Raw genomic sequence first — 9,842 nt, 5'->3', positions numbered from 1 at the left:
AAACTTTACACAGACAAGATAGAAATTCTGAAGTTGATGTCCTTCATTTCAAGGCTCTACTTACCAGTGGTGACCCCGAAGCGTGTCTCTCTGTCTTCAGTCCATCCTTCTCCCATCCCCCAACAGGAGGGAAGGAGAACTCGGAGATAAACTAGGTGAGAACTTCTTTCCTTTGCTCCTGTGTGGGTTTGGGTGACTTGGCGGAGTGTGGCACGAGAGGTAACACCGCTTGTCTTTATATTTCTACATATCTTGTCTGGGTGGAGGTTATTGGTTGGAAAATATTTATAATGCTGAATATAAATTAAATGTGTATTTGCACTGTGGATTATAAATTAATAAAGTGTCAAGTGCATCATATATGTGATTCGTAAAAAAAAATATATATATGGTGAGTCCAACAATAATAGGAGATCCAACCCTGTGAGGGGTTTGCAATAGTGCTAAAACAATTTAAAAAATTGGTGAAAATGCAATGTGATTAAAAATTAGAAGTGGTTAAGAAAATATGAATGGTGTCAACCTAATAAATAGAGCAAATGGGTAAAAATCAGTTGGATCCACTTCAAGACATACAATACCACATGAGTGAACTGTGAAATAAATGTACTATACAATAAATAGCATCCTGTATTGACATGAAATAAGATCTTATAAGAACACTTATGATATGACAGCAATAGTCCAAGTGCTAGTAAGTCCGTAGTGACAAAAAGACTTAGAAAGGAGGGTGATCCCACATTGGAAAAACCCTTCCTGAAAAAGAGGAGCAAAAAAAAGTGACTTGAGTGCAGGTGCTCTAATGGAGAATTTTGGAGGTGCTCGGATGTCAGTGAAAATTCAGTGCTCCCCGCACCCCCTTGGACCGCACTCACCAGAGTTGAATACCCCTGCAGGGGTATCAGGCCTTGGGTATATAATCCTGGGGGTCTCCTGCTCTGGTTATTTAAGGTAACTGTATGGTCCAATATTCTGCCCGAGTCCTGCGTGCCAAGGTCCTTGGGGTTAGGGTCCACGGGTACACAAGCATATGTAGGGGGAAGAAGGCTCACATAGAGTAGTACCGCTTTTTTAAAATTGCTTTATTAGAATCATAAAATGGGTACTCACCATATGTATATATTTTTTTACGAATCACATATATGATGCACTTGACACTTTATTAATTTATAATCCACAGTGCAAATACACATTTAATTTATATTCAGCATCGTCAAAAGACACATGGAACATTTAGTATATTTTGGCAGCGCCATATACCTTTTCTTCTTATCCGGTTATCTTACTATAGTTCTAGGAATATAGTGCACAGGTGGGCTGCAGCCAATATCAAACATTATATAAGAAGCTTAAAATTATCCTAAGCGCGGATTCTTCACATTTCTGGAAAATATTTATACTGTTTGATTTTCTGTAAATAATTTCTGTTTTCCCTTTGAAGGGAGATATTATGTGTGGTTTGATGAAGTGATTGGCTCAATAGTTACCACTTCACTTACATATTTAGTTTTTATAAAATGAATGAACAAATATGACAAACATTCATTTATCCATGACAAATGTTGGTCTTATTTTATTTCATTCAGTGATTTCCTATGATCATTGGGTCCATCTAGTGGCCATAATGTGGTATTGAACTATTTTTCCTGATTGAGGTATTTTGGAACTAATACCTCATTATGGCCACTAGTTGGAGCTGACGATTATAGGAAGTCACTGTGTTTATTAGAATACGGCCAGAATTTGTCACGGCTTGTCACACTCCCCCAACATATTCTTTGCATAAACCCCTTAGTTTCCTATGTCAGGGGGAGGGTCATACAAATCCCTGTGATCATACTTATGTATTTATGAATACAGTACACATTGAAGGACATAAATAAAATAAAACCACAGGATTTAACCAACCATTGATTTAAAACCAAAATTACCTCATTTGGCCTTTAGATGGTGCTCAGTATCATAGCAATTAGCGCCATCTAGTGTCCAAATGTCACATTTTCCATTTTAAATCAATGGAAAATATTCAACCAGTTCAGCAAATCCCCTAATAATTCATTGTTTCCCCAATCACAGAGAAGGAATGCACATGCATTGTCACTGAGAGAATTGCTATGTAAATGTTCTAATATTTACCCCTAAATGTCAGGAGATGTTTATATAAAGATGGGAAGTATGTAGCCGATAAATGAATAGACCTCCTAGCAATGTTATTACCAGGCTGCAGCTAGGGGGAGCTCTAATGTGACCACAGCAGAGTGATCCCATCTAGCTCACATTAACCCTTTCACTGCCAGAGCTGTGTTTGCATTATTTTTGCACACATGGTAAAATGCAGATTTTGGGCCTGAAGATTAGATAAAACCCCCAAACATATATTTTCTGAAAGCAGAGGCCCTGGAGAATAAAATGGTGGTAATTGTTAAGGTGTTCCTCGTACACAAATGTCACCTTCATATCCGGGTTTATTTTCTCCTTTCACCCATTTTCTATGGTGTGATCTTCTCTACAACACTTTGTTATAATAATGTAACACGTTGTGTATTGTATTGTACACAAATTATTACCGACTCCGCCTCCACATTCCAGACACGTCATTTTCCTGACCAATTGGATTTCTTCCTTTACCATTTCATTCATTTTTTTTTTTTTGCACTCTTGTTAAAATTAAAGTTAGAATAAAAAATATATTGAAAGAAAAAAATTGTGTGTGTCGTGCAATGATGACAGACTTCAGTATCCAGAAACGGCTGGTAGGTGACACTTCCATATACAGCCCAAGGAAGTGACAAGGAGCCCCTAGAAACCTTTGGAGGAACCCTGGCTGAGAGAGGCTGGACTAGGCAGTTATATATTATTATTATTATTATACAGGATTTATAAAACGCCAACAGTTTGCGCAGGCTCTATAATGTTAGAGCAAACAGAACAATTACAATAAAATTCAATACAGGAGGAATCGGAGGGTCCTGCTCTTTAGAGCTTACAATCTAGGAGGGAGGGTCAAGTGATACAAAAGGTAATAACTGTGGGGGATGGGCTGATGGAGAAAATAAAAGTACAGTTGTTAGGTGGGGGCAGAATAGGCTTCTCTAAAGAGATGAGTTTTCAGGGAACACCTAAAGGTGGATAGAGTAAGAGATAGTCGACAGATTGGGGTAGTGAGTTCCACAGCATAGGAGAGGTCCTGGAGATGGGAGGAGGTGACAAGGGAACTAGAAAGCAGAAGATATTGGGAGGATCGAAGAGGATTATTTGTTTGGCATATTAAGACCAGGTTAGTGGTGTAGCTGGGGGCGGAGTTTTGGATGGCTTTGTAAGTTACCATTAGTATTTTTAATATAAATTTGTTGGGCGAGTGGCAGCCAATGGAGGGATTGGCAGGGAGGGGTAGCAGATGCTGAGTGGTTTGTAAGGTGGAGGAGTCTGGCAGGAGCATTCATGATGGGCTGAAGGAGGGATAGTCTATGTAAAGGTAAGCCAATGAGGAGGGAGTTGCAATAGTCGAGGCGAGAGATAACCAGGGAGCAGGGATGGGTAAATGGTTCGGCTTAAACATTGTCCATTTGGGTGTTCGCCCCAACACCAGAAATTTTTCTGTGCATGTTTTTCTTTTTCTTTTTTTTATTAACAATTTTTTCATTTTTAATACTATCAATGCAAATTTATTTATTTATTTATTTTTTTTACAAAATATCATTTTTAAAGGAGCAGTGATTTTAATTAATGCTTACAATGAAAAAAAAAAAACAAAAATAAAAATTCCTTTAAATATAGAGCCTGGGGAGTCCCCTTAGTCTGCCTGTAAAGTGGTGCATCTGTACTCTGTATAGAACTTGCTGCAGCAAAACTGACATTTATAAAGAAAAAAAAATATGACATTTAAATTGATTTTCCCGGCCATTGTTGTTAAAAATAATAACAGTGGGGGGGTCCCTCCTCGGTCCATACCAGGCCCTTTGAAATCCCCACAATCATTCTCGGTGACTTCAACATCCCAGTTACTACAAACACTTCTGTTACTTCTAAATATTTTAGTCTAACCTCCTCATTTGGCCTGAAGCAATGGATACACAATGGATAGAGGCTTCTACTCACTCTGGTGGCAACACCCTCAGCCTTGTTTTCTCCCACCGATGCACTCCATGCAACCTCTCCAACAATCCTCTCTCTCCTTCTTAACATCTTAACACCACTAGGGATGGGCAAGTGGTTTGGACTGAGGATAACTTCAGCCCGAAATGCCCCCTTCAGGTGTTTGCCAAAACACCCAAATTTTCTGTGTGCTTTGCGTTTCTTCTATTTATTTTACTATCTACACCCGGCCGAGTGCACAATCAATAGGTTGTTAAGAAGTGAGACTGGGAAACTGGCCACGATGTCCTTAACAACAAATGAGTCATCAGCTGTCAGCAGGCTTCCCCGCAAACAGCTGAATGTAAAAAAAATTATTGTTGGAAAAAAAAAAGGGGAAATAAATGGCGCGGGGTCCCCACCGTCTATACCAGGCCCCATCCATACCAGGCCCAAAAAAGGCTGCATGCTTGGATAAGGGTTTGGTATAGATTTTGAGGGAAAACCCCACGCCAATTTTTTTTTTTTAAATGGCGTATCTTCCCCCCCCCAAAATCCACACCAGACCCTTATCCAAGCGCATAGCCTGGCAGGCCAGGACAGGGGTGAGGACAAGCGAGTGCCCCCCAAACCATACCAGGCCAACATGCCCTCAACATGGGGGGTGCTTTGGGGCAAGGGGGGTCTGCAGGGGGCTTATCGGAATCTGGAAGCCCGCTCGAAAGAAGGGGTCCCCAGATCTTGGCCCTCATTTACCAAAAAAAGTGTCAAAAATAAAGACACAAGCCAGATTTTGACAGTTCTTTTATTAAAAAAATAAAATAAAAAAACAATTTCCCTGATGTAGATCCATCGTCAATCACAACGACGACCCAAAAAAAGAAAAAAAAAACTCTCCGCCCACGAGAAAGGCTGACTGTCGAATGCCTGCTCCGCTGGGTGACAGTTTTTAAATAGGTAATGGGTAGAGCCACCTGGTGGCCCTGCCCCTTATGATGTCACTGATCCAGCATGCAACCAGTCAGTTACAATACAAGGGGGCGGGCCACCAGATGATGTCACCAGGTGGCCCTGCTCCTTACCTTTTTAAGAACTGTCAGACTGTCAACCCTTTGAGGGTGGAGTGTTTTTGTTGGGAGAGGTCCAGATTCTTACAATCTACCCCAAACTCATTCACATAGAGGGGCAGGATCTGGGGGCCCCCTTGTTAAAGGGGACTTCATGATTCTGATAAGTCCCCTGCCTGCGGACCCGCACAACCACAGGCCAAGGTTGTGGGGAAGAGGCCCTTGTCCCCATCAACATAGGAACAAGGTGCTTTGGGGGGGAGGGGCGAGCCCAACCTGCTCCAAATAACCCCCAATGTTGAGGGCATGTGGCTTGGTATGATTCGGGGGGGGGGCGCTCACTCATCCCCCCCCCATTCCTGACCTGCCAGGCTGCATGCTCGGCTAAGGGTGAGGTATAGATTTTGGGGGGACCTCATGCCATTTGTTTTTTACATTTTGGTATGGATTTCCCCTTAAAATTCATGCCAGACCCAAAGGGCACTGGTATGGATTTTGGGGGACCCCATGCCGATTTTCCCCGATTTTTATCTTGCTGGCAATTTTTTGTTTTTTATATTCTGCTGTAAGCAGGGAAGCCCACTGACAGCTCATGACTCATTCGTTGTTAAGGACGAAGCGGCCGGCTTCCCGGTCTCGCTTCCTAACAACCTATTGACTGTGCGCTCGGCGGGATGTAAATAGTAAAAAAAATGAAAACACAGAGCACACAGAAAATTCGGGTGATTGGTGAAGTTCTCCTCGGCCCAAACCGCTCGCCCATCCCTAGTGGTGTTTATAGAGAGGGAGAGGATTGTTGGAGAGGTTGCATGGAGTGCATCGGTGGGAGAATACAAGGCTGAGGGTGTTGTCACCAGAGTGAGTAGAAGCCTCTATCCATTGTGTATCCATTGCTTCAGGCCAAATGAGGAGGTTAAACTGAGAAGATTGGAAGTAGCAGAAGTGTTCGTATTAACAGGGATGTTGAAGTCTCTGAGAATGATTGTGGGGATTTCAGAAGAGAGAAAGTAGGGCAGCCAGGCAGAGAAGTCATCAGGGAAAGGTAATAATGGTCCAGCGGGGCAATAAATAACAGCAATTCTAGAGGAGATTGGAGAAAATAGACGTATACAGTGAGCTTCAAATGATGAGAGGGAAGAACCTGGAAGATGCTCTGTGAGGATAGGAGGATTCACACTCCACCTCCCTTGTGTTCCCTAGGTCTAGATTTACACCTACTTCATTCATCTTATGGTGTTTTTAAATAAATTACCTAAACTGATCCATGTGCAAATTCATATACAACATAAAGTGCTTTGTGCTCAAGATGCTGTTCCCTGCAGATCCACTGTTTCCACTTCACACCTACTTCTTTAATCTCATAATATTTTCTATAAAGTAAAAACCTGTGCAAATTAATTTAATCATACAATATTTTGTGCTCAATATAGTGTTCTCTGCAAGTCCACTGCTTCCACTTTGCATCTACTTCAAAGAAGTTCTGTTGCTCCATAAAAGTCCACAAATGAATGAAAAGTTGATAAGGTGTGAAAGTTCTCCGTGCTCCAAACTGTGCCAGCTGTAGTGTAGCCATGCCTTCTTCCACCTCTTACACACGTGATGGTGAGGGCGCCCCCTTAGTAGTGCTTCCCCACTCACCAGAGCAATATGACTCCCAGCTTTTCAGCTACAAGAGTCACAAACATCCTTCACACTCTCCTCACCTCCGATGGCAAAGGAACTGGATCCTCCTCGCTCACTCCTGCAAGTCTGCTGAGCTTTCTGTCAGTCTCCCTCCTAGACTCGGCTTCCTCCTCCAACCGCTGTTCCAGCAGGAGCTCCGCCTCTTCATACACACTCAGGGAGGAGAGAAAGGGGAAGGATATACAGTACATACACACACAGCACAAGGCCAGGTTCACACTACCAGACGGTTCTCAGGGCTGCAGTTCCTCTGAGCTCCACAAGGTGGTGATCTCACTTCTACCCAGACAGGAAGTCTCTATGGAATACAGACAGGAAGTGATGTCAGGTACAGAGGACGTTCCATAGAACGTAGAGGGAGACACTGCAGGATCTGGTGGCAAAGGAGGTAATAAGTAGATTAACCCCTTCAAGGGGATCAGTTGATGATTAATATATCTTGCTTCCAAAGCTGACCACACATGGATGGAAATGTGACCGATCCCTGCTAAACCAGCTGAATTTCCATGTATCTATGGTCACCTCCCCTCCCCCTCATCTCCTTCATTATGTAAGTCATGCTGAGATAATCTCCCATTGGCTGAGCAATATTCTCATTTGTCTCTGAGCTCTTTCTTGCTATTTCTCAAATTTCTCTATTGTCATCCCTGTTGTTTCCTTGGATTGATTTTCTGTGTAGTGACCCCGGCTTCATCTCTTGGATTCGCTCGTCTGTTGCTTGTCCTGACCTTTATCCTGATTCCTGGATCTCCTCCTCATCTCTCCTCCATATCCTCTTACACAGCTTTTCTCCACACCTGCAGTGACCCTGGGGGGTGGAAACTTGGCACCAGCATGCAGCGAAATCCATCCCCACCATTAGGAGCTCTGGAGAAAATTGTCTGCTATTTACACTCCGTTCCTCCACACATCACCTGCTCACACTAGAGATTACTTTCACACATTCCTGACAGATTTCTGTATGGTAAAGGTCAAAGTTCACTCTTCAGTTTAGGAGAAGTGGGAGGCACTCGGGAACAATGATTTGGTTTGCATGGGAGCCTCATATAGAGGTCCCTCAAATCTCCCCATCTAAATGTCCCTCCATTCCAAGTCTATAGGTCCTATGACATCACACTGACCTCACAGCTCCCCCCCCCCCAAATGTCCCTCCATCTGGCTTTTTTTTTCTCATGCTCTTAGGATGTGGGTGGACTCTTGGCATCCTCACGTAAAGTGGGACTGTTGGTCCTGCGTTGTATGTAATGATGTCAGAATGTCTGCAACAAGCTTTTACCCTGCCCAGTGTGGGGGTCCTGTGTGGGTAAATTATACCTCAGTCTGAGGTGGGGCTTTAATCAAAAGGAAACCTGAATGGTGAGGTAAGGAGGATTCTGGGAATTTCATTTGATTTTACTATTTGTGTTCAGATCTAGAGTTTTCCTCCTGTGAAGTCTGGAGATCATATGACCATCACATTGCCTCCACCTCCCTCCCTGATAGAATAGAGAAGTACAAAGAAGATTCTAGAAGTCACTAGAGAGATCATGGAGGAGAGGTGAGCGTTGCTGGGAATTCTGGGACATTATCCAGTAACAGACAAGGGATGTGTCTGGATGGTGACTGTATCATTGTGTGTGTCAGGTTCCTATAAGGTGTCAGGATGTCACTGTCTATTTCTCCATGGAGGAGTGGGAGTATTTAGAAGGACACAAGGATCTCTACAAGGACGTCATGATGGAGAATCAGCCGCCCCTCACATCACCGGGTAAAAGGAGACTTTTATTGTAAAGGAGAGAGCAGTACGGAGGGTCCACCCAGATCCTCCATCATCTGATAAACACATAGAAACAATGTATTCAGTCAGTGTGTGTGTTTCCTACAGATGGATCCAGTAATGGGAACCCACCAGAGAGATGTCCCCGTCCTCTGTATTCCCGGGATTCCACACAGGAAGGTCACACCATCCCTCACCATCATCAGGTAGATGAGGAACAATCACTGATAGTATCATTAGGATCTGTACATTATCTGCATTGTTACCATTGATGTCATTTTTATTATATATTCAGAGTGGAAATCTGAGAGATTCTAAAGTTAAGGTTAAAGAAGAGATAAAAGAGGATGATGATGAGGATGGGGTGATGGAGGAGTCAGAGTTTCTAAAGGAACGCAAAGATCTGTACCAGGACACCGTGGAGGAGTCATCCAGCTACAGAAACCCACCAGAGAGATGTCCCCGTCCTCTGTATTCCCGGGATTCCACACAGGAAGGTCACACCATCCCCCACCATCATCAGGTAGATGAGTCACAATTATTGGTAGTTCTGATTTATATACAGTATATTTGTTACAATGAATGTTTTATTATTTATTCAGAGTGGAAACCTCGGGGATGATAATATTGATGTTAAAGAACAGTATAAAGAGGAGGATGAGGAGTATGGAGTGATGGAGGAGTTTTCAGAAGGACACAAGGATATGATGGAGCCACCTAATACCAGGAACCCACCAGAGAGATGTCCCCGTCCTCTGTATTCCCGGGATTTCACACAGGAAGGTCACACCATCCCTCACTGTTACAAGGTTGGTGAGACAGAGATTATAAAACACAGACTCATGGAGACAATGTGTGGAATGTTAATGTGATGTCACAATAATAAAGCTTATATTTTACAGATGATATTCTTTCATTTTCTTGGTTTAGAGTGGAGATCCAATCGATATAGAATTTGAGGTTAAAGCAGAAGAAGAAGAGAGGTATGTGAGGGATGATCAGCAGTCTATGAAGGAGGATGGAATAACGGGGACATTTATAGAGGAGGACACTCCTACAGAGATCAGCACAGGTGGGTCATTAACACTAAATACAATCCTCCACCCATACTACTCACTGATTGGTCCAGAGTAGGGCGGGGACTGGGTGATATCAGCCTGTAATCCCCTGGTCACTTTCCTGAGCTGTGTTCCCCGTCCTGTATTCCTGTATTTCTCTCGGATAATCTTCCTTCTCTGTGCTGCAGACACAATTTTTGTATC

General features: G+C 43.0%; 1 protein-coding gene across 1 annotated transcript; it reads left to right on the top strand.

Annotated features, from left to right (window-relative positions):
- Positions 1-7,183: 7,183 nt before the first annotated feature.
- Positions 7,184-9,652, top strand: LOC309544068 (uncharacterized protein; the record flags this gene model as incomplete). Its single annotated transcript, XM_082276455.1, has 7 exons — positions 7,184-7,212; positions 8,234-8,361; positions 8,448-8,571; positions 8,689-8,786; positions 8,876-9,103; positions 9,183-9,389; positions 9,511-9,652. Coding segments are annotated over exons 3-7 (760 nt in total), but the record flags the coding sequence as incomplete, so codon positions are not given.
- Positions 9,653-9,842: the final 190 nt, after the last annotated feature.

The sequence above is a fragment of the Pelophylax lessonae genome (assembly GCF_965119305.1).
Source record: "Pelophylax lessonae genome assembly, contig: HAP1_SCAFFOLD_785, whole genome shotgun sequence".
NCBI lineage: Eukaryota > Metazoa > Chordata > Amphibia > Anura > Ranidae > Pelophylax > Pelophylax lessonae.
Note: the sequence above shows the minus strand (reverse complement) of the source record. Positions and strands in the feature narration are given on the sequence as shown.